This window comes from Pan paniscus, chromosome X (assembly GCF_029289425.2).
Source record: "Pan paniscus chromosome X, NHGRI_mPanPan1-v2.0_pri, whole genome shotgun sequence".
Classification (NCBI taxonomy): Eukaryota; Metazoa; Chordata; class Mammalia; order Primates; family Hominidae; genus Pan; species Pan paniscus.
This window is the reverse complement of record NC_073272.2, coordinates 96,725,900-96,752,585: the sequence shown is the minus strand read 5'-3', so window position 1 is coordinate 96,752,585 and position 26,686 is coordinate 96,725,900. Positions and strand designations below refer to the sequence as shown.

Genomic DNA, 26,686 nt, shown 5'->3' with positions numbered 1-26,686 from the left:
AAGACAATCAAGGAAGGAAGCTTCATTCCTGCTCCATGGCCCTGGCATATGCTGATACTGCATTTCATTTGTCATCATACTCATTTCGGGTTGAAGACCAAGAGTGAGAATGGGGCTAGGTTCATATGTTACCATACATTATATAGGAACAAAGCAGCGGACCTTGGCTCCCTGTCCCAAAGCAATCCTGACCTCAATTGCAGAGTGGCACAGAAAACAGTTCTCTTGGCCGGACGTAGTGGCTCACGCCTGTAATCTCAGCAGTTTGGGAGGCCAAGTTGGGTGGATCACTTGAGGTCAGGAGTTTGAGACCAGCCTGACCAACTTGGTGAAACCCCATCTCTGCTAAAAATACAAAATTAGCTAGGCGTGGTGGCACATGCCTGTAATCCTGGCAACTTGGGAGGCCGAGGCAGGAGAATCACTTGAACCCGGGAGGTGGAGGTTGCAGTGAGCCAAGATCCTGCCACTGCACTCCAGCCTGGGCAACAAGAGCGAAACTCCGTCTCAAAGAAAAAAAAAAGAAAAAACAAAACAGTTAGTTCTCTTCTGGAAACATGCAAGAATGTGTGGGAGGAGCACCTGGTTTTCTTGCATGAATTGCTGTAGAGTGTAAACTGCTCTGAGACAAAAACTGATTTTTGCATAAAGAGTGTAAGAAATGAAGTAGTAAAGCAGCGTGGATATCACTAAAGGAAATGTTTCTGCACACATTAACGGAAGACTATCTTTAAAGCATATTAAAACTTAAATGTGAGATAAAAGTTCAAATCTATAGAGTATCTGAAGGAAGCCCTTTTGGATCTCCCCCCTTTCCTTTTGGATTTACATGAATGGCCACATGAACTTCAGCAAACTTATCAACAGGTGCTGTACTCAGGAAAAAAAAATTGCCTAATCCTTCCGTGTCAAGGAAACATTCCTAACACATAGCAACATCACACAATACACATATATAATTGTCCTTGAAAAGAAATACTGAAACTCAGTGAAGAGATCTGGTTGAGTCAATGGAATAAAAAAACCATCTAAACCACCAGTACAGTCATATAATTCAACTTTATTTCTTTTAGTGAAAATTTTCATTAATCATGGCTTCCTTTTTCCCTATTATATTTGTATATTCATGTAACAGTTAATATTTAAGCAATCATGAATGCTCCAGTGCATATATCGAAACAGCTACTACTGCTTGCCAGTCTTGATACAGCACAAGAATTCTAATGTTAGTCTCCTTTATTTAAACAAAATTAAGTTCTGTGCCCTCTGCCAAGGGTTGTTTACAAATTATTGCTTTCTTTAATACCACCACACACTGCAGTAACATTGAAAAAGATAATGTATTTTTAAAGATTGCAATTACCATAAAGACATTAGTTCTGTAGCTATGACCGGACAGGTTTAATACATGTTTTCCCAGCTTTATTTCTAAATCTGTCACCACAAATGCTTTTCTGGGCACTACATGACTAGGGCTGACACTAATTCAGCCAAATGTAATTTACGGTGGAAAGAGGTCTTCATCCTTTATGTAAGCATGATAGTCCCTTTTTTACACCCTTTAGTTTGGTATTATAATGATATTTCCAACCAAAAGGAAACAGATAATATCAATTGTATAGTCAAGCAAATTAAAAGTTTCACACTTGTTAGCCTAATTTATGGTAGCAATCTGTGAAAGGAGAGCTGAAACTTGAAACCGTAACAACATTAAATGGAATAAGGATTCATCTCAATTGCCACCTTCCGGACCAGCAGGGCATTTGTGCTGCTAAGTTTCTTAGACAAGACAAATTCTGTTTCCTGTCCTTCCTGCTCCCCTTCTCAGCATTTTCCCTTCTAGCCCCACTTATCCAAGGAGAATGACCTGCATGTGCATTAGCCTGCATTGCCAGGACCAGTGGCAAATTAACCATCATTTGTACTCACTGGTTTTAGGAAAGGCCAGAATGAATTAATGAAATATATCTATGCAAAGAAAAGCTGTTCTGGTACTTTCATATGCTTTTAATCATCCTGTCTATAGTTGGCTTACCAAATAAAAATTCTTCTGAGAATAGTTTTAATAAAAATCAAATTATTTAAATTGGTATAGAAATAGTTTACAAGTATGAATGTTTGTTGGTGTTAGATGGTTTCTTCTCAGACATGGGTTAAGCACATAACTAAAACTTTTAACTTTTATTGTCATGAGCATTTTACTTAAATTGTTTTATATGTATGAGGTTTGAGAGTAGATGGAATAATTTTTTTTTATGTACATAGCTTCAGATTGTCACTAGCACCAAAAGAATCCATAGGACTCATTCGCTCTGTCTATACACTGTAGATAAATAATAAATCGCATTTAAAGGTTTTAACCTTTAATAAATGGCATTAAATGGCACTTAACATTAGTGATTTTAGCTATTTATGAAAAACTTTGAAGGTCTAAGACACAGAATATTACAAAAGCGTAATTAGAATTCAGCACTGAAGAGCAGCTGTTTAAGAGTGAGGTATTTAACCATGTTGATGTTTCTAGCTATATTCATCCATGCTGTATATTAGTTGACCATATAAATATTATAAATTTTAGGCATATTATCTCATCGAATATTTTCAATATCTGGTTTCCATTTTTTTTTTTTTGTGAGGGAATCACTGTTTTGGATATAATTACAGATAATGCTGCTGTGAACACTTTTTTATTTATTTATTTTTTTGAGACAGGATTTTACTGTAACCTAGGCTGGAAAGCAGTGGCATGATCACAGCTCACTGCAGCCTCAACCTCCCAGGCTCAGGTAATCCTCGTACCTCAGCCTCCCGAGTAGCTGTGACTACAGGCACCCACGACCATACCGTGCTAATTTTTGTATTTTTCTGTAGAGATGGGGTTTTGCCATGTTGCTCAGGCTGGTCTCAAAATCCTGGGCTCAAGTGATTCGCCCACCTCGGCCTCTCAAAGTGCTGAGATTACAGGCTATATTATCTGGGCTGCTATCAAACTCCTGGCTTCAAGCAATCCTGCCTCAGTCTCCTAAAGCCCTGGGATTATAGGTGTGGGCTACCATGCTTGCCTTTAACCATGTTTAAGCACACAGTTCAGTGAGGTTAAGTGCATTCACACTGTTGTGCAACCATCACCACTATCCATCTCCAGGACGTTTTAATCATCCTATACTGAAACTGTTACCCATTAAACATTAACTCCCCATCTGCCTTATCCCCCAACCCTTGGTAAACAAAGACTTTTTGTCTCTACAAATTTGACTATTCTAGGTACCTCATATAAGTGGAATATATAGTATTTGTCCTTCTTCATATGGCTTATTTCATGTAGCATAACATCACGGAGATTCATTCATATTATAACATATACCAGAGTTTCATTCCTTTTAAAGGCTGAACAGTATTCCATTGTATATATGCCACACTTTGTTTATCCATTCATCACTCAATGGACATTTGGGTTGTTTCCATGTTTTGGCTACTATGAATAATGCTGCTATGAATTTGGTATGCAATCATCTGTAGTCCCTGCTTCCGATTCTTTTATGTATATGCCCAGAAGTGGAATTGCTGGATCATATGGTACTTCCATTTAATTTTTGTAGTAACTGCCATGCTATTTCCTACATTGGCTGCACCATTTTACATTCCCACCAGCAATGCATAAGGGTTCAAATTTTTCCACATCCTTGCCAACACTTGTTGCTTTCTGTTTTCTTGATAGTAGCCATTATAGTATGTTTGAAGTGGTATTTCATTGTGGTTTTGATTTGCAATTTCCTAATGATTAGTGGTGTTAAGTATCTTTTCCTGTGTTTATTGGCCATCTGTTTATCTTCTCTGGAGAAATATTTATTCAATTCGTTTACCCATTTTTGAACTGAGTTGTTTTGTTGTGGTTGAGTTGTGGGAGTTCTTTATATATTCTGGATATCAATCACTTATCAAATATATTATTTACGAATACATTCTCCCATTCTGTGGGTTGCCTTTTTTTCACTCTGTTGATAGTGTTATTTGATTATGTGATCATTCTTGTATATGTCTCCAGGGTCCTTACCTAAGAGTTTATCTAGTGTATACACTAGAAGGGGCATTTCTGTGCATGGTTTAACATTTCTTGATAGTACCAAATTGTTTTCCAAAATGAATTTAGCAAGTTATACTCTCACCATTAGTTCTCTTTGTCCCTTATTCTTACCTCTACTTTATATTAACAGAATTTAATATTTTTTGCCAGTCTCATGAATACGAGATATCTTTTTATATATATTCATATATTCCAAATATGAAATCCATCATTGTGGTTTAATTTAATCATAAGTATGAATGAAAAATGGTAGACGGCCAGGCACAGTGGCTCATGCCTGTAATCCCAGCACTCTGGGAGGCCGAGGTGGGTGGATCACGCGGTCAGGAGTTCGAGACCACCCTGCCCTATATGGTGAAACCTCATCTCTACTAAAAATACAAAAATTAGCTGGGCATGGTGGTGTGCACCTGTAGTCTCAGCTACTCGGGAGGCTGAGGCAGGATAATTGCTTGAACCCAGGAGGCAGAGGATGCAGTGAGCTCAGATTGCACCACTACACTCTAGCCTGGGTGACAGAGCAAGATAAGAAAGAGGAAAGAAAAGAAAAGAAAAGAAAAGAAAAGAAAAGAAAAGAAAAGAAAAGAAAAGAAAAGAAAAGAAAAAGACAAAGAAAAGAAAAGAAAAAGAAAAGAAAAGAAAAGATGGTATAGACACTTTGAAAAACAGTCTCTCTTAAAATTAAAACTATACTTTCCATATGACCCAGGATTCCCACTCCTAGGTATTTACCCAAGATAAATGAGTTTATGTCTTATACATAAATGATGATAGCAACAAGTATAACAGAAAATTTAGAAACAACCCAACTGTCCATCAGCTGATGAACAAATGAACAAAATGTGGCACAGCCATACAATGGAATACTACCTCAAAATAAAAATGAACTACCAATACATGCCACAACTTTACACTAAGTGAAAAAAGTCACTAACAACACAAAGTAACACAAAGGCTCTATTATTGTATGATTCCATTCATATGAAATTCTAGAAGAAGGCGAAACCATGGTGATTTAAAACAAATCAGCAGTTGTCTCGAGCTAGGAGTGGGGATCCACTGCACAGGGGCATGAGGAAACCACACTGGTTGATTGCAGTGGAGGTTCCAAAGCTGTATACAAACAACAAAGTTCATCTAACTGTATGCCTAAAGTGAGTAAATTTTTTGTTCAGATGGGGTCTTGTCAGAGGCATGTGAACCAGAGCAACTCCATCTTAAATAGGAGCTGGGTAAAATTAGGCTGAAACCTACTGGGTTGCATTCCCAGATGGTTAAGGCATTCGAAATCACAGGTGAGATAGGAGGTGAGCACAAAATACAGGTCATAAGGACCTTGCTGATAAAGCAGGTTGCAGTAAAGGAGCCGGCCAAAACCCACCAAAACCAAAATGGCGATGAGAGTGACTTTTGGTTGTCCTCACTGCTACACTCCCACCAGCGCCATGACAATTTACAAATGTCATGGCAATGTCAGGAAGTTATCCTATACGGTCTAAAAAGGGGATGCATGAATAATCCACCCCTTGTTCAGCATATCATCAGGAAATAACCATAAAAATGGGCAACCAGCAGCCCTCAGGGCTGTTCTGTCTATGGAGTAGCCATTTTTTATTCTTTTACTTTCTTAATAAACTTTCTTTCACTTTGCACTGCAGACTCACCCTGAATTCTTTCTTGTGCGAGATCCAAGAACCCTCTCTTGGGGTCTGGATCAGGACCCCTTTCTTATAACAGTCTCACTCTGTCTCTGAGGCGGAGTGTAGTGGCGCGATCTTGGCTCACTGCAACCTCCACCTCCCAAGCTCAAGCAATCCTCCCACCTCAGCCTCCCAAGTAGCTGGGACCACAAGCACGCACCACCCCACTCAGCTAATCTTTTCTATTTTTGGTAGAGATGGGGTTTCGCCATGTTGCCTAGGCCAGTCTCGAACTCCTGAGCTCAAGTGATCTGCCTGACTTAGCCTCCCAAAGTTCTGGGATTATAGGCGTGAGCCACCGCACCTGGCCTAAAATGAGTAAATTTTATAGTATGTCAGTTAAAAACCTCAGTAAAGTTACTACAAGAAATTATAGGTTAGGTTCAAGTCTCTCTTGACCATGAATACATTTTACTTCTAACAAAATAACAATACAACAAACAAAGTCCTAAGAAGATGCTTTAAGAAATCAACGAGTACCCTAGCCTTTCTCGTACACTTTATGAAAGCTGAAATTTGGAAGCATAAAGTGATCTGAATGGGCCAGGCTGTGATTGATGAAATATCCTTGGAATCAAGCATGTCCATCTGTCCCCAAGTCTTTGCATATAACTTACAATACTTTTCCACTTCCCTCAGCACAGGTTTCTAAGTAGAGGATTCTGTTTTAATATGTGTATCTAGCTAGTTGCTTAAATCTGAATATTGAGATCCTTTCCCTAAATAGCCTCTGAAAAGCTTATATTTCCTCATAGTAGGTTACTTGCATCCTGGAGTGATCCCTCATACTGAACATTAAATAACAAGTTTCTTCATTCTTATTTATCTAGACAATCTCATGATATCCTCTGGCAAAAAGGAAATTATTTGACTTTTGTGACTAATTAGTGAATTGGGAGGGGTACAGACATACAATAGTTATAAGTAGTACCATTATACTATTGTTTTTGAACAGGTATTGATTTTATCCAAAAAATTTAAAATACTAATATTTAACTATATGTAGAAAGATGTTAGGAACTTGAGAAGCAGTTTTAAAGATACTCTTATTGTAGCATAAAAGGGAAGAGAGCATTCTGATAATTCAGATTTAAAATTCAAAAAAGAATAAAAGATAAGAAAATAATGAATGGCAAGGCTTTGTGCTTGTCCCCATGACGGAAGGCAGGAAAAGCAAAACTGAAGACATTGTTTGGGGAAGAGAAGAAAAGTACATCTTGGAAATGGGGCTGGAATTGTTTTTTCCTTCCTTTCCAAAGAAGTGGAGCAGCTTTACAGTATAGATATCATCTAACAGAGTATGCGCTTTCTTGTCTTGTGGTTAGTTAGCCAGTGTTTATGAGCAACATAATTTATTTTTCATGTGTGCTATTATATAAAATCCATTTGTCTGTCCCCACACACACTTCTCCCTGTCTCTTGCTTTAGCATTACAATGTTCTATATCTGGCATCTAGCTCATAAGCTCCTCAAGGACTGGAGATGTATGTTTTACTTCTCTTTATCCCCACAAAGCATCTAGCACAAGGTTCCACAGAGGGTAAAGGCTCAATAAATGTGGCCAACTTGCTGCACAAGTACTCACTAAAAAGTCGTTAAATGTATATAAATAATCCTTAGATTCTCTAAAATTATCACAGAGCTTTATTTTAGTATCAACTGCTACTTTATAAACTTCCTTCCATGGACATGAGCTCTCCTTGTTAAGGTTGTGCAATGCCTTCACTAGGAAGGCTTCATTTAACAGGAAAATCAGCTTGTAAGATGACTGGTCAGACTTAGTCATGGTAGCTATGTTTTTGGAACAGTCTCATACAGGGTCAAAATCTCCTTCGAACAGAGTTTTCATAGAATAAAAAAGCCTTTGTTTTCAGACTTACTAATTATATTCACTAAATGCCATTCATGTTGTCAACTTTCCCCTACTGTGAGAATTACAAAATCAGTCATAAGATTATACTCAGAAAACGACTATAGCAATTCACAGAATACTAAGCCAGCTGGGTTCATTTAAATCCTCTATGAAAACAGTCTTCATGGTGAACTAAGTAAGACCTACAGCTAGTTCCATAAATCATCATTTTTTTGTCTGCTCTAGCGCTGAAAATGCTTATTGCTGCTCCTGATATATGGGGTATTCATCAAGAACAAAAAAAATGTATTTTTGTTAACTAGAGGAGTATTCATCTCTGCCAGTTACACTATTCAACCATTAACTGTATCTATTATTGTTTAGTCACAACGACTTCAACAAGTATAGCTGTGACACAGCATTAATTTGATTACATTTTTTGTATTACTGTATAAGGATAATTTTTTTTAAATGAAAGAAAATACAGATGCATTAATTTTCTTATTTCCTGAAAATGTATCTGTATTTAATGAGTCAAAAACTAAGCCATAGGTGAGTTCTCTACAGAAAACAAATTATACCCTTCATTACAGTTCTATACACAAATATATATGGTTGACTTTTTAATGCTTATTATTGGTAGAAGATAAGGAATATAATTTGGTAATTCTTAGTTTGCATTCTTTTTTTTTTTTTTTTTTTTTTTTTTGAGACGGAGTCACTCTCTGTCACCCAGGCTGGAGTGCAGTGGCATGATCTTGGCTCACTGCAACCTCTGCCTCCCGGGTTCAAGCAATTCTCTGCCTCAGCCTGCCAAGTAGCTGGGATTACAGGTGCCCGCCACCACGCCCGGCTAATTTTTGTATTTTTAGTAAAGACGGGATTTCACCATCTTGGCCAGGCTGGTCTTGAACTCCTGACCTCGTGATCCACCCGCCTCGGCCTCCCAAAGTGCTGGGATTACAGGCGTGAGCCACCGCGCCCGGCCAGTTTGCATTTTTCAATGCTCTTTATGAGTCAATTGATGTATACAAAGGAACATTTAACTCAATCCTGTTTCTCTCTGATTATCCAATGGTGAAAATCACCCCAACCCTTCTGACTCTTTCATTATCTTTCTCTCATTCTGTGTCTCAATCTCTCTGTCTCTGTCTATCTCCCTGTCTCTCTTACTCAACACCCATATGCACACACACCCTTTTTGGCTTCATCTGGCTCTTATTTTATTTTCCTTGGTCCTTCCCCTAATACAAAACTTTCAAAAGTTGAAAACTCTTCCATAACAAAAAGGTCATGTGTTTGCAGAGAGGTGTATAATAACGAGGCATTACTAGTACTCAAGGCAAGTATGTCCCATGTATATACATATATACACCTCACAGCAAGTTATCTAGATATCTAGGAGGCAGACATAACTGTAACATATAAGTTAAAATCAGAGATAGCAGCATACGCTTCACAATATTAATAATCACAGGTAAAGGGAGGTGTGTGTGTGTGTGTGTGTGTGTGTGTGTGTGTAATAGGCAACAGAAAATTTTAACATACATAAGAATAATAGAAAAAAATCCCATGAGTCTCCAAAGCAGTCAGTATTGACAAGGAATACTAATCAAGTCTGCATCAGACAAATTACATTTACAAACTATTGTTCTCTAGAGAATTTAACAAACTGAAAATTTTGGAGTATAATCAAGTTTTCACACAACCTACAGTATTGTAAATGTGATGATTTTGTCTAAACAGATGTAATCAAATTCTGAGAAAACAAACAAGTGTTACACTTAAAGTACTAGCTAATTTGCAGCAATGAATGTAAATTAATGAATATTTCAACTTAGAGAAAAAGATCTTTAAATAAGCTCATGGGACCTCTATATTTTAAAAGGCAAGGAGGAGAATAAAGGTGTGAGTTAGTTTCTTTCACTCAGAGCTCAAGTTTTCAAAAAGATATTTTGAGACACATAAGCTTTTAGAACTATAGCAATTTTTAAAAGTACATCTATAAACTTTGTTAATTCCTATGCCTGACATGATCATATATTTTTCCCTCTGCTGTAATTAGCTTACCACAAAGTTAGTGTTTTGTCTCATTTCAATTTCTTAATGTAGGCTACAGAGAACAAGAAAGATATAATGCATCTCCACATTAATATAAATCTAGAAGATGTATGACCATTTGGAAAAATTGAGGCTATCATTTTAGAAGATGGCACCTCATAAGACAGAGACACATATTACCTTCATCAAGTTTTCTTTCTACTTAAGTAGTCAATCTGTAAGTGCACCACTATACTATATAGACACACAAGGAGACCAGGTAGCTGACATCTTAGAAGTGGGATAAAGCACTGACTTGCTAATTGAAGGACAATCTTCAAAGCACACAGTAGCGTATTCATAGGATTACAAAATCAAGGAGCCATGATAGTCTGTTTCCAACTCTTAGAGGGCTGCATTTTAAAGAAGATAAACTCAAAAGAAGTGGCCTGTGTTTGGTTCAGATTTTAAATGGCAATGAAGGGCATTAGAGGTGAGGACTTTGGATTGGATTTCTGAGCTGGTATCCAAGTATCTTGATTTAGTGGAGAAATCAGATGACTGAAGCAATCTTCTACTATTACCATTTGCCTACGTGCACAAGTCCATATGCACAGATCAACGGCATGTGCATTAGAATACACAATGAATAACATACAGCAATTAAAAGACCTTATGGAGAATTCTTTCCTTTAAAAAATTTAGTGTTCTATACATTTAAATACTTCTAGATTTACTAACTTAAGTAGTATTAATGGTTGCCTTTTAAAAATTACATATTTTGGTGTATTGATTTACATGAAAAAGTGTAGGAAACAAAAACCTGTGACACAACTATAAAAACTGAATCCAGAATGTCACCACTGACAGTATCACAACGGTGTAACATTCATCTTTAAGCTCAAGAAACTATTCAGTGGTTCTCAATGATGAGAGCCCAGTAAGCACAGTACAATGAAACACAATGGACTTAAATAAAGGTCAACCATCACATAAGCTGAACAAAGGAAACTATTTAAAATTAAGAATGATATCCTGTTCTTGTGTCATTCTATGGTGCTTAGTTATTTCAGAGGTCTAAACTATAGCGAATATTCTTGCTTCAACGTAATATAATGAGGCACAGACAGACCCTTAAATTGAAATGTTTGTATCCACTGGTAATGAATTATGAACAAATGGTACAGCATGCCACTATATTATATGATGACATTTTTAAATGCAAATACCATGAATATGTTCCTTTGCATTTGGTGTAGCATAGAATCTTGCATCACTGATTAGCAACCAGCGACTAGGAGAGATCACCAAATGAAAACTCTTTCCCGCAAATAGCTCCACAGAAAGGAAAGTTTAAAGGACCCCCAAGGAGAAAAATAAAAGTTTGGAAATAGGGCTTAACATTTCATCCCCCTCCATAAATGATCGAGAGTCTAATCTTCCCTTTCACATAATTTTTTTCAAGACAAATTATAACCCACAAAGTCATTTTCTTCTCAGCAAATTATCAACCACATCTCCCTCAAATTCAATTAATGCTAAATATTGTCTGATAGGAAAAAGTATATTTCAGTGAAGCAAAAGAGTCAATGAAAATTCTGAAAATAGCATGATCCACTGAAATCATTTGTTTGAGTCCCAGGAAAAGCTGGATCCTAACTCTGCCTTCATCACTAAGTGATCTTGGGTAAAGCCATCTCTCTGGAGAGCAGATCCTCATTTGTAAAATATTGAAAACAGCAGTCAACCTTGCCTACACAAAACTAAAATACTCTGACAGTCTATACAACACCAAGGGATAGCTCCACAATTATTCAAATTATTAGATGCTATTTTATTGCAAATATATAGGCTCTGCTGCTTGGATACATTAAAATCTATTACAAGATGAGAAACTTCCTATTGATAGGCCTACAGTTACACCAAGCTGAATTAAAATAAAAAAGATAGATTCTAAGTTTCATGCCAGAGAGCCAAGAAAATTCACATGAGGTTTTCCCCATTTTCAGAATACTGTAAGTGCCAGAGTTGGTTCTATAATGCTTCCTTGAAATGAGCCAAGTATAACCAAACATTGTTACAATGCAATAAGAGGCAGGGTGCTACACAATTTTGTAAACAGAAAACCTGTATGTAAGCCCCAACTTGTACCTTTACTAGTTTTTGAATCTTGGACAAATTATATAACCTCACTGGGCTTTAGTTTTCTAATTTGCAAAGTGGGATCAATAATACTTAACCTCCCTGAATCACAAGGAAAACACTTTATAAACTATAAAAACACAGGCAAACAAATGCATGGACTGTTGACCAGGATTTATTGATCGTTGCTAGGTTCCCTTTCAGTACATCCTATAGTGATTATTTTCTAAAATATCTTTGGTTTTAAATTAATAGTCTCATGTTAATTTATTTAATAACCCATATTTAATAATGAGTTGCTGATTTAGATTTACAGCAAACAACACATTTTTGCGTCTTTACAAATAAAGCATAAAAAATCTTACAGTTACATATTCAACAGTTTTGCTGGCAAAAATATGCCCTTTATATCTGTGAGGAACAAAATGTTCTAACTTAAAAAACAAGTTAACACATGCTGAGTATTAATAACAAATCCTCTATTTAATCAAATTGTCTGACTTTCAATCTGTAGTAATATATTGAGAGCTTCACATATAATAGACACTGGAGATATAATGCAGAATAAAATATACATCCAAATTTGACGAGTTCTGAGTCTTGTGAAGGACAAAGGGGAAGAAAACAGTAAATTAAATGCCAAGTAAAGACACGGTGAAAAGGTGGCCATATGGTAACCCAAGGAGAGAGACCTCACCAGAAACCAACCCTGCTGGCATCTTGATCTTAGGCTTTCAGTCCTATAACTGTGAAAAAATAAATTTCTCCTCTTTAAGCCACTCAGCCTTTGGTTTCTGTTATGTCAGTCCAAGCTGAACAATACACTGACTAAAGTATTTTGCTTCTACAAGCATCAGTTTTCTCACTTGTGGACTGAAGAGGTTAGACTGGATGTATTCATATGCTGACATTCTGAGTTTATATGGACATAGTCCACATTATTTTAGCTAGAAATGATTAGACACTGCAAAACTTTGCGTGTACTTACATATGACTTTTTTCTAAGGTCTTTTGTAGATTCTTTTGTGTGTGTGGATTACAGATTTCCAAATTTTACTACCATAGACAACAGTCACTTTTCTTTACAAAGCATATTTTCTGCGGTAATTTTCTATTTCACAATAAAGCTGAACCTATTTTACTTTCCTTCTAACAACTTCTATGGGGGAAATGGATGGAGATGGATGTTTCCTTTGTATAGTTGGTATGATACTTTGTCACTAATACCATGTAATGGCCTCTAGATGAGGCTTTACATGTTATAGATATTCTAGATCACGGGTGTCCAATCTTTTGGCTTCCCTGGGCCCCATTAGAAGAAGGAGAATTGTCTTGGGCTATATATAGTATATACTATCACTAATGATAGCTGATGAGCTAAAAAAAAAAAAAACCCACAAAAAACTCTCATAATGTTTTAAGAAAGTTTATGAATTTGTGGGAGGATCATGGCAGACGGGAAGCAGGACTAGATTGCAGCTCCAACTCGGATGGACAGAGAAGCGTGCGGAGGCTTGCGTTGTGAATTTTAGCTCCAAAACGACTGCAGGGATAAACCAGGAATCCCGAGAGGACCCACAGACCCTCTGAAGGAAGGGGACTGCTGCTGCAGGACCCAAATACTGTGAGTGCCCAAATTGCTAAGTGGGAAAGGGAGATCCTCCACCACCGAACACACACCCCTACTGGGGAAACCGAAGGTCTAGTTTGAGGGAGAAGTTTCCAACCTTACCTGGAGCTTAGTCAATTTAGAGAGCCAAGCAAAATACAGGGGTAGAGGAAGCAGCAGGAAAGGCCCTGGGAGTTCGCTGGGTCCCCAAGCAGGCTATTCCTGCCTGGCATCATAGGGATCCTTCCGGAGGGCAGCCAGAGGCACAAGGGGAAAAGCCACAAGGAGAAGAAAGTCTCCAGCTGATCTTTGTAACACCTTGAAGTGGTCAAGAAGCCTCCTGGCCAGAACTCAGTGGAGGGCGTGAATCCGCTGTGTAGACTCTACAGGCAGGGGAAGAACTAAAGCCCTTTTCTTTCACAGCTCGGAGGTGGGTAGCCTGGGGCAAGTTCTCAGCCCTGTTTGCCCACTGCCTGGAAACAGACTCGTTGCTGTTAGTGGGGGCATGGTGGGAGTGGGGCCAGCCCTTTGGATTGCGTGGGAGCTGGGTGAGGCCTGTGACTGCCGGCTTTCCCCCACTTTCCTGACAACCTGCATGACTCAGCAGAGGCAACCATAATCCACGGTAGGTACACAACTCCATTGAGCTGGGAATCTCACGCTCAGCAGCCGCAACAAGACCCACCCAAGGAGAGTCTGAGGTCAGACGTGCCTAGACCTGCCCCACCTGATGGCCCTTCCCTACCCATGCTGGTAGCTGAAGACAAAGGGGACATACTCTTGGGAGTTCTAGGGCCCTGCCCACTGCCGGTTCCTCTCCATACTACCACAGCTGATGCTCTATGGAAATCACCACCTCCCGGCAGGAGGCCAACCAGCACAAAAATAGAACATTAAACCACCAAAGCTAAGAACCCTTACAGAGTCCATTTCACCCCCCTGCCACCTCCACCAGAACAGGTGCTGGTATCTACAGCTGAGAGACCCATAGATGGTTCACATCACAGGACTCTGTGCAGACTACCCCCAGTACCAGCCCGGAGCCAGGTGCCTAGACCCCAGAAGAGAGACAACAATCACTGCAGCTCGGCTCTCAGGAAGCCACATCCATAGGAAAAGGAGGAGAGTACTACATCAAGAGAATACCCCATGGGACAAAAGAATCTGAACAACAGCCTTCAGCCCTAGATTTTCCCTCTGACAGAGCCTACCCAAATGAGAAGGAACCAGAAAACCAACTCTGGTAATAGGACCAAACAAGGTTCCTTAACACCCCCCCAAAAATCACACTAGCTCACCAGCAAGAGATCCAAACCAAGAAAAAAATCCCTGATTTACCTGAAAAAGAATTCAGGATGTTGGTTATTACGCTAATCAGGGAGGCACCAGAGAAAGGTGAAGCCCAATGCAAGGAAATCCAAAAAAAGATACAAGAAGTGAAGGGAGAAATATTCAAGAAATATTCAATCTCAAATTGAGATTTAGAGAAGGTAAGTGACTTAGTCAGGAAAATTTGGCTAGTAATTGGCAAAGTGTAAGTTAAAACGTAGGTTCCAAGCCACAATGTTCTCCCCTTTTGTAAAGTTATAGATTCTTAATCCTACCTATCCTTCAAGATTCTTCTTTTTCAATTTACCAGCACTGCCCAGTCACCAAAGATTCCTTCCTTCCCTGAACTACTGCTCATCTCAGTGGCCATTTATTTTTGCCCTCATTGACGGTGTACCTTGTGACATTACATAATATTGTGTATGTATATTTCCTGGCTACTCAACTGTACCACAAGCTTCTTGAGGTTTCTGTGTATCTTCTCTATTGTTGGTAGGCCTCTGATGAATAGATCATCTGTTTTATTTTGTATTTGTTTAGAGCTGCCTGATATCCCTTTACCTGCTCCTAACCTTTGGTAGCCCTGTCTTTGGTAACAGCACCCTTTAGGGCATAACCAATCTTCCATGGCAGGTAGTTTTGGTAGCACTGTCAATCAGGGTTTTTTGCTCTCCCTTGAACAAGGGGTGTTCTTGTAATCCACACCGGGCTCATTAGGCTCTCTTCATAATTTGAATTTGAATCAAACATAGGGAAAGGAGAAGGAAAATGGTTGGAGCTGATATATCCCAAAGGCAACATCCTAAAAAGACTTTTCATTCATTCCTGCTACCTGAATTCTCAAAGCTGTCACAGTTGCTGTTCTTTTAAAGGGCAAGTTCTTTAGTCTTTCCTCAGTTTCTGGCTTAGTTACTTCATATCCTTCCAGCAAGTTTCACTTTTTGCTTGAATCAGGCAGAGTCACGTTCTGATACTTACAAACAAAGATCCTTATTTGATAAACCCACAAAGCTTAGTATATAGGGAATGCTAAGTATTTTAAAATGTTTTGTCCTTATGCAGATTATATATGCTATTTCGTACTGAAAAAAAAAAAACAACGAACAAATGGCCTTGAAGTGTAGCATTTCTATTGGTTAGAATTTTAATAACCAACAGGCTAAGCTAACATTGGGAGCTCATCTTCATTGAAATGATTTTTATTACAGTTCAGCACACTGGTTTGGTGACTCACAAAGTGATAATTCACTGCTGCAAATTAACAAAGCATTTTGTGGTGAAGGTAGTAATTACAATAATGATACCCTTTAGTGTTGACATTTTGGTTAATCCATCTGTTTTCCTTTTCTTCCCAAATACCATAACAGCCAACTGTGACCATCTGAAATTTTTATATTACCTTACTACAAGATACATCTGATAAGTTTAACCACATGCCTCCTTTTTACCTAGGTGAATATTTTAACATACTCTATAGCTTCTTGTTAAAAGCACTGGATTAGTTTTAAAATCACTGAGAAAAGAAATTATCATTAGAAAAATTTAGGAGAGTAAATGGTATCATTTTAAAACCATAATCAGTGTTCTATGAGGGAAATTCCCCCTGCTATTTTCTTTAAGAAGGCAATCACTAAGAAAAATCAACGAAGTAATCTTTCATAATACAACTGAAATTAAACAGCAATTCTAGCTAATCATACATCAGTAGCTAGTTAATTCTATTTCAAACATAATACAGAACTAAGCTAACTATTTCTACGTGCTTCAGAAAATTTCTGTCATTTTAGACATTTACATTTACTCACAATCCTTTGTATTCCAGGAACATCCTTCGAATCCTATACATTATGGGAATATCATGCATGTGTATGATATTTCTCTTTCTAAATGACAACTGCTTTCCTAGAAAATTTCCCAGAAGATAAAAATCTTACTGAAAAGTGGGGGGTGAGTTGGGGGACAGATTTTAAAACCTTCACTTCTTTCACTTTTGGAACACCTATTGCTACATGATAGTATTTCCCGCAAGATTATTTTTTATTTTATTTGAAGTTGGCAAAAATCTTTGTGCTGAATCCTTTGAGCATACCTCTAGTGATAGATGTCAGATCAGCGTTGTGTAGAAGAACTTTTATTTGACAGGTAGATGACAGAAAGAAGCCTCTCTCCAAAATATAAGATGTAACTGTAAAATCCTTCGGTGAGATTAACGTAACCTTTTGTTCCTATGTATAAATGACTTATTCATTCTTGCTTCAAAGAAATCAGTTCATGTAATTAATTTGAATAGTGTGAAATTAAGACACTTATAAGGTCCATATTTCTTCAAATTAGAATGGTTTTAAATATTTTTATATGAATTAAATGCAAAATAGGTATCTAATACAAATTTCTGATGATATTTTAACTTATAATCTCTTTATAATTGTCAAGCAAGAACACTTTTAGATTCACTCAGTATGCATATAGCATATACTCTAGGCAAGTAGCACCATGGTAGAGATGACTCTATTAACATTGGGGATATGGTATGCAATACAATGCTAAAGTCCTAAATACTTTATTTCATCCTATAAATCTGGCATGATTTAGTACAGTTTATTACAAGCACTGCCTTATTCCCTCTGGCATTATGAAATGATTTTACATGTCCCCAAATATCACAAGAAGATGGGGGTAAAAATGTTTTCTTCACAAAATCCAGCATTTCCAGATAATCTTCTGTATTTTCCTTGTTCTCTTTCCTTACAGCCCTCAAAAATATATCAGGAGTAAACAGATATTCACGATTCTATTGTACATCCTATTATTATCTATAAGTGTTATTCTTTATGTCTATTTGGGTTAGAACTACCAAGATCAAATCATTTTTGATACATATCAAAGTGCTAGTCCATGTATATGTAATGAACATCAATTTAATGCATGTATAGAAAAGAAATTCATATCCATTGCTAGATTTGGGATTCTCATTATAATATACTTCAAGAACTAACCAAAGTTCTGCAATATTTTCAGATGTGAGAGAAAAAAAAGAGTGAAAGAATGGTGAGTTGTCAAAGACAGATTGCTTGTTTTCAGATTTATTTTCGTCTCTAGCTTTCTTACAGGCCTTCACCTCAGAGTGTTTTCAGGCTTCTATAACAGACAGATCTTTTCTTTGAATAAGGTGGTTTGCTCTAGCCTAAAAATGGACATATACAAGCACTTTTGGGCTTCTCTGTTTCTTTGTTTGCTTTTCATAAGTCTCAAAAATATTATTAAATGATCCAATCAAAACAAGATGATTGTTATTCAATTTTCTTTTTTACCTCTTAGTTAATGCACTAGATACCAGTGTACAACACTACTTGACATTGAAGAGTATTATTATCTTAGAGTAGAATAAGCAAACTATATTCAAAAATAAATTTCTGGCTATTTATCTCATTAAATTTAGTTTGTCAGATACTTTTTAGAACGATATAAGTAATAATGTAAAGGAAATATAATACTGCATCTATTTTATTTTATATTTTATTTTTTGAGACAGAGTCTTGCTCTGTTGCCTAGGCTGGAGTACAGTGGCATGATCTCGGCTCACTCCAACCCCCGCCTCCCGTGTTCAAGCGATTCTCCTGCCTCAGCCTCCAGAGTAGCTGGGATTACAGGTACCCGTCACCGCGCCCCACTAATTTTTGTAATTTTAGTAGAGATGGGGTTTCACCATGCTGGCCAGGCTGTTCTCGAACTCCTGACCTCAGGTTATCCACCCGCCTCAGCCTCTCAAAGTGCTGAGATTACAGGTGTGAGCCACCGCGCCTGGCCAATACTGCATCTAGTTTATAAAAGTGGGATTTTTTTGTCTATAAACTTCAGTAAAATGTAATCAGCAAATGTTAAGTACTGTATTCCAAAAGAATATTCAAGTCTTTTAGATCTTACTAAAATTTTAAAAAATTATTTGTTTGAATTGAGATATAATTCGCATCCCAGAAAATTCACCCTTTTTAAGCATACAATTTTGTGGTTTATGTACGATTGCTATTTGCAGTATTACCTTTCATAGACAAGAAGATTATTGTTGTAAATTAGCATTATAAAATGTCATCTTACCTTACAAAGGAAGTTGATCTTAAATCCCAAAGACTGGGCATTTCTTGAGCCTGAGTTCATGTAGTTTCCAACAAGAAGAACTAACTCTAAAAGTCTGTTAAAGCTTTCACTTTTCTTCAGTTCTTCACAGGCAAGAGTTACTGCTATGATGCTTGGTTTGATGTTGTTTACGTGTTCTTCAAATGTGAGCTTGAACAGGATACTACTGAGACGAGGCTGTAACATTTTCACAGAGCTCATCTGTAAGATAAGAAATACCCTATGAGAATATACATTTAATGCCTCTTATTTTATCTCTTTAGTGGGGATAATTTCATAGACAACACTGTAACACTTCTGCATAAAGTCAGTTTGCTCTGGGATTTTAAAAATCTTTTTTGTTTTAAACATTCCAAAGAAATATTTTATCAAAGTTTAAAAGGCAGTTGGCTATACAGGTTTTTAAAAAATAAATCATCCTTATGGCATTAATAAAATATTATAGAAGCTGAACAGTTGCTATATGTTAATTGCATAATCATTAGCCATCAATAGCATTCAAACTGCCAAAATCTGTCCCTGAGGTGAACTAGGAAAATTTATAAACATGAAATTGAGTTGAGTGAATAGTTGGGCCGCAGATAAAAGATGTACATGATGACAGAAAATACAACTGGAACATTTCCTAAGAAATTACCTATTACTATGCTGTTTGAAATCAGAAGACTAGCTCTGATTGAGTATTTAATAATTTTTAAACTTATGATTTCTATTCATAAAATATATTATTTATATATACTCTAAAGAATTTCTAAAGAATTTCACCTACTTGACAGATGCTGATGTTAAGTAATTAGATGATAGTAAAATCACATGAACTTACTTTCAAGTACATTATGCAAGAATTCTATATTGGTTTTCTTCAATACAGTTCAAATTTGGTTTTAATTACTTGTTTCATAGCACTGGTGCACATTAAATATTCCACTTGGTATAGTTACTATGATAATAATTGTTTTAGTTTTTAATTTCCTATAGCTCCAAGTTACTCAACTAGTTTTCCTTCACAAAATGAATTCTGGGAGGGAGGTGGGGGAGAGGTAGACACACATGAACACACACAGACACATGCACACAGTGAAAATAAATTATTAACATTCCTAATTACATTTGGTTTTGTATATATAGCCTACTTCCTTAAATACAAATGCCAAGTACAGATTAGACACCAACATATCTGCAGATAATATGAAGAGAATTTGACGACATAAACAAAAGTTTTTAAACCACAAAGTACCTTTCAAAAGCAGCAGATGAGCTGTTGGGCAGACCATATCTACTCTAATACAGAATCAAGACATAGCCCATTATTTTTCTTCTTCGAATTTGCCCATTAACCATGAACATCTGCCTCTCCAAATATGAACCTCTGCCTTCTACTAATCCTCCTATATGCTTTCATGCTTTTCACAGGCAGATATACAAAAGTATGATGAAATATCTACCTGTTACTGTATTTTTGTAGGTCTCATCACTTATGACTCACTTTTTTTTATCTGGTCAGGGTATTATTATACAAATTGTACTGCTATTTCTTCAGTACTCACATGGCAACTATAAAACACGCCACCTATTCACAAAAAGCTTACAATATAGTCTGAAACTCAACATAGAACCTTGAAAACTATTGCTGGTGAAAAAGCCAGCACATGATTTTAGGTAGGTAAAAAGAAATTAAGTTCTGGAGGTGTTCACTGGAAGAAGAAAAAACTTTAAACTCTTATGATTACAGTGTTTAATGAAGGCTTCACAGTAGAGGAAATACACATGAAAAAATATATGTATAGGTGTGTGCATGCATGTGTAAATTTAAGCACACATAGAACTGACACTAAAAGAAAAAAGTGGCCGGGCGCGGTGGCTGAGGCCTGTAAACCTAGCACTTTGGGAGGCAGAGGCAGGAGGATCACTTGAGGTCAGGAGTTTGAGACCAGCCTGGCCAACGTGGCGAAACCCTGTCTCTACTAAAAATACAAAAATTAGCATGGTGGTGGTGGCACAGTGCCTGTAATCCCAGTTACCCAGGAGGCTGAGGCAGGAGAATCGCTTGAGCCTGGTAGGCGGAGGTTGCAGTGAGCCGAGATTGTGCCACTGCACTCCAGCCTGGGCGACAGAGTGAGACCCTGTCTCAAAAAAAAAAAAAAAAAAAAAAAAAAAGAAAGAAAGAAAGGGAAAGAAGGAAGGAAGGAGGGAGTAAAGAGAGAGAATGGTGTGAGAAAAGTAAAGAGAGAGAGAATGGTGTGAGAAAAGGTTTATAGGCTAGGTATATATGACATACATACCTAGGGGTAGAATTGGAAACAATGTATCTAAAGAGTCCAGGTAAAGGCCACAGAAGTGGAAGCTAATCGCATCAAAGTCTATGTCTCCGTGAATTTGCAGGTCTCTTTGTGTATGTTTGTGTGGGAATCACTCTGAGTTTCTCTATATATTTTTCTGCCTTCATTTCTGCCTCTACCTCTGTCTCCAAATCCCTCCCCACTTTATTTTTCCTTTCCTTTTACTGGTAACTGGCCAACACTAGCACTGAAGCAGGTTTTCTATCATTTTACGTTTAGGGAGTAGTTTTTTAGTCTCCCTGATGACTAAAAAAGCTACAGAGCTACTTTGAGCAGCTACTAGTGACCATGCACTTGCTCTCCTGGCCATACTTTGCAGAGCTTATAGGGGCCCTGTTCACCAGGGTGCCCTTGGTCCCAGATGGACAAGGAACAAAACCCTTAGGCATATGTGGGCTTTTAGTCTTCTTTGGTCCCAATATCATGTGCCTTCAATCATATTCTTATCCTTTCCATGTTTTGTATTAGCCTACAATGTTTGGCCTACAAACTCAGAGAACATGGATTTGATATTTTTATAAAAATATCAGCTCCAATTGAAATTACATAACCAAAGTATGCTTTGATAATGATGGTAACAATGCTAACAGCAATTAACACTTATTAAGTACTTTGTGCCAGACATTTTTCAACATTTGCTTTATATATTAACTGATTTGATTCTCAAAACAATCCTAGGAAAAGGTTATCATTATTTTCATTCCAAAGATGAGAAAAGTGAAACAAATAGTAAGTAACTTGCACAAAATCAAATTTTATGTTGGAAACCTGAAGATTTGAATGCAGGCCTTTGGGCTACAGACCCCAGACTCTCAACCGCTACCCCACACTGCCTCTTGAGTCTTATTAGGAGCAGTAAGTATGATTGGTTGAAGGAGAGATTAATGGCAGGGAGACCATCAGGAATTTAGCAAAATGGTGTAAGAAACAGGTAATGAGGTAGCATGTTGACAGTAGGAAGATAAAGAAAACAATGGATATAAAAGATAGAATTAAGGAAGAATAAATGGGACTTAGTAACCGACCAGTTATAGCAGGAGAAAGTCAAAGATGGCTCCAAAGTTTGAAGTCTGCCGTGAGGCAGAACAATGTTGGCAATAATGAAGGTAGAAGGAAGTGCTAATTTGGTACAGTTTGTCACCTGGTTGTTTGCTTGTTTCAGAGAATGAGAGTAGATGGATTTGCTTTCCCTGATCTGCTGCTACTTAAATTCCAGTAAGCCAATCAGGGACTAAGTCAGCAAGGGCAGGTAGGTGTAGCTTAGCAGCAACTAAGTCAAATGAGACTGAATTTAGAAACTGTCATGTGAGCTGACTGTGTAAAAACAGTCTGCCTAATTTTCTGGTCTTAGTTTCCCCATCGTAAAGTGGGAGAAATTCCTGTAAAGCGGTCGTGTTTTGATGAAAAGAAGGGAGTCAAAATAAATGATCCATACGTTTACTTTCTTCTCTTTTAGGCTCTGCCTCTACAGCTGTGGGAAGAAGGTAGAGTAAAAAGCACTAGTTCCATAAAGGAAAAGTATTGCTTGGCTGCTACGAAAAATTTGTATTAGCATTTAAGTAAATTCAGCTGACCATCTTCTCAGACATCAAATAGGGCATCATTTTTTTTTTTTTTTTTTTTGAGACGGAGTCTCGTTCTGTCGCCCAGGCTACAGTGCAGTGGCACAATCCTGGCTCACTGCAACCTCTGTCTCCTGGCTTCACGCCATTTTCCTGCCTCAGCCTCCCGAGTAGCTGGGACTACAGGCAGCCGCCACCATGCCCGGCTAATTTTTTATATTTTTAGTAGAGACGGGGTTTCACCGTGTTAGCCAAGATGGTCTCAATCTCCTGACCTTGTGATCCACCCGCCTCAGCCTCCCAAAGTGCTGGGATTACAGGCGTGAGCCACTGCACCCGGCAAATAGGGCATCTTACTTCTAACAATGATGCTCTTATTTTCCCATTCAAGACCCCAAATCTTGAAGTGATATTCAAGTCACAGTAAACACAATGTTATTTATAATAGTACTAATCCTTACCAATATTTTAACCTGCAGAATTTCTGAGAGTCGTCCCTTATTTTCCATGCTCACCATATAGAAACTCATAATTTTATGTACTTCAAGCTTGGATTACTAACATAGACTAAATGTTCTCCTTGATGCCTCTCAAATCCTCTAAAAAATAGTAAAATGATACCTCCATGATAGGGAAATAATAAAATTGCTTTATTGACATGTTGAGTTTTTGTTATTATTATGATATCTGCTAGGATTTGAAACTATAGTTCTAGGGGTTAGAAGTATTGGAGTTGGCAGATTTGGGAGTTATCTGAATAGATGCTATGGGAGGTAAGGTCATTGATACAGAGACTGCATAGAGAAAAAAAGGAGAAAGGAGTCAAAAGCTGCATCTTGTGGAGCACCTAGCACAGAGTCTTGAGTATATCAATATGTGCTGATTGATTTTTAAAGCACTCCTTAGCTGACTATTTTCCAGATCTTTTCCCAAGTAGGACAATTGTCTATTCAACAAAATTAATAGCTGACAGTAATATTCTACTTCTACAAAATAATGTCTTCAGTTATAATGTCAAACCAGAAATGTTAGGGAATTAACTTTGTTGAACCAGTATTACTAGATATTAATCTATCATGAGTCAGCCTGCTTTTCAGGAGAAGTTGTATACTGTAAGGGGTTCAAAGTTGCCCTTTGATCTGGCAAAAATTCTTCATTGATTCATCTCCTACAACAAGGTTTGATACATGGCAGATGATAAAGATGAAAAGTGATTTTGAAAATAAACCATCGTAAAATGAATGAATGGCTTCATTCATATAAATAGGAAACATAATATTCAGTAAAATGCTGGGTCAAGAAGAGGACATATAGTTTCAAGAGGTATAACAGCAGGCTGATGTGGGGAAAGAGGAAGTACATGTAAGGTCATTCATTAGCTTCCAGGTAGGTCACCCCAACAATACCGCCAAGGCCCAATCTTAGCCCAAATTCAGAGCCCCATACAGCTTTTCCTTAAAGAATAGGATTTAGGAGAATTTTTTTCTCTAAACCCAGGAAAGAGGGGGAAACAATTATCTGCATTCTCCAGACCCATACTGTAAGCTGCAGTAGGAGAAACAGCGACACTGTAGTTACACAGACATAGGTTTGAGCCACACTTCTGTCACTTTACTTTTTAGAGACAGGGTCTCACTCTGTTGCCCAAGCTGGAGTGCTGTAGGGTGATCACAGCTCACTGCAACCTTGACTTCCCGGGGCTCAGGCGATCTTCCCACCTCAGCCTCCCGAGTAGCCAGGACTACAGGCACATGTCACCATGCCTGGCTAAGTTTTGTATTTTTTTGCAGAGATGGGGTTGTGCCATGTTGCCCAGGCTGGTCTTGAACTCCTGGGGCTCAAGAGATCTGCCCACCTGGGCCTCCCAAAGTGCTGGGATTTCAGATGTAAGTGACCCCACTGGGCCTCACTTTCTAGTTGTATGACCTACTGCAAGTTACCTGGAGTTTCTAAGTTACTTCCTCATCATGAAAATGTATTCATTAAATCATCTATACACGATGCATTACAACTTAAATGTGATACTATGTGTATCACTCCTGTCATAGTAACTGACATGATGTAAACACCCTAAAACAATAGTTATTGTTGTTATTACATTCTTTATTCATCTTCAGAAATTGTCAGTATGAAGAAACCGGGGTCCTTATCTTTTCCCCCAAACCCAACATAAAGTTTCTCTCATTCAAAATTAAGAAATATATTTCCAGGGCTCAGTGAAGAACAGCTCTCATTATCCACTGTAAATATCATGCTTTATTTAGCTATTTTTAATTCATAACATACATCTACTATTAGAAATGTTATTATTAAAATTGTATTATTACAAAATCAAGAGATGATGTAGGAGGCAAGCTATACATGTGCATCTCTTAACAAAAGCCACAAACCAGTACATATTGATCATAACCACAGAATTTTTGCAACCATAAGTGTGAATTTTTACGATCAGACCAGTGTACACTGATAGAAACAGTTGCAACTCCATCAGAGGATTTGGATATGGAAGGAAATGTCCTAGATAACTAAGCTTAGAAATAGTAGGAAGCACTGAGCAACATCCCCAGCCACAGATACAATTATTAAAAGGCTCATGTCTCATAAAGGCACTTGAGTGCACCTAAGTGATATAAGTAAATAAAATAAAAACTCTGCTGAAATGTGTGTTTGTATTTAGTTGTGGTCCCTTGCAGCATTTTAGTTGACTGGCATCCTTTGTTTTATAATTCATTCCTTGAAGTGCTGTGGGATGCTGACCAGGGTATTGTATTATGTAGGGGATTTATTTGTGTTACGATGTACTTGTCTATCAAATCACATCAAGTGGCTCTCATTTCTTTAGCTGATCTTCACTATATTAAAAAAAATAAAAGAAGTGCATTGACAGCTTTAGTGAGAGCAACTACAAGTGGGTTATTTCCCCAAAGAGTTAGACACAGTTTTGTTTATATAATTTGAATTTTACACACTTCAGTACCTACGCAGCTCATGAATATTGATCTACTACCCAACTAACCTACGAATCCACCGAGAAAGGAAAAGAGCACAAATGTAAAAATCATATGTGACGGAAAAGGAGATGGCCACATGGCACTCCTATGGTCAGGTGTGGCCTTTAGGGTTATTTCTATCATCTTTCCTTTTCACTTCTAAGACATATTCCATTAAGGCCTAACATATGGGAGAAAAACTGATCCCCCCGTCTCTTCAAAATATAATGTTAAGAATTCATTAGAATTAACAGAAAAATTTGTAACAAATATATATTTGCTACAAGGTATTTTTTCCAAATAGTTACTCTTTTGATCCATTGCCCATTGAATATACAGAATCCTTTTGTATCTGTGACTATAACAAAAAGAATGATCATGAAACCACATTAAAGGAGAATGGACTTAAGTTTAATAGAAGGCAGAACTGCCTACAGAAATGAGATTGAGTCAATACTGACCAGATTTCTGCCTGGAGTTGTGGAAATAAGGCAGGGGCATTTATGACACCTTATAAAGTAAAGACTTTTATCTTCTTCGAGACAACAACCTCCTCCAGGGCAGAACCTCTTCTACTTATACTCATTCTAATACTTTCTGTAGCAAATCCAGTACCAGGCCTGGAAAAAATAATCAATACAAGTGTACCAACTATATGGAGTCAATGCCAAATGTTCGTACATTAGATGTCATGAGAGAAAAGGGCCATACTTAATCTGTGAATTGAAGCCTTGAAAAAATTGAGTGTTGAAAACTGATTCTACATCAGAAAAATAATGATGTAGGCTGGGCGCAGTGGCTCACGCCTGTAATCCCAGCACTTTGGAAGGCCGAGACAGAGCAAGACTCCATCTCAGAAAAAAAAGAAAAAGAAAAAGAAAAAAGAAAAATAATGATGTACTGGT

General features: G+C 37.5%; 1 protein-coding gene across 7 annotated transcripts in view; it reads right to left on the bottom strand.

Moving 5' to 3' along the window:
• The window catches only part of DIAPH2 (diaphanous related formin 2), a 921,502-nt gene that overhangs the window by 472,946 nt on the left and 421,870 nt on the right, over positions 1-26,686 (bottom strand). For all 7 annotated transcript variants that reach the window (XM_055106523.2, XM_055106524.2, XM_055106527.2 and 4 more), the window contains one exon: positions 18,852-19,091. In XM_055106523.2, coding sequence (XP_054962498.1) covers positions 18,852-19,091 — 240 coding nt within the window. The remainder of the gene's footprint in view (positions 1-18,851; positions 19,092-26,686) is intronic.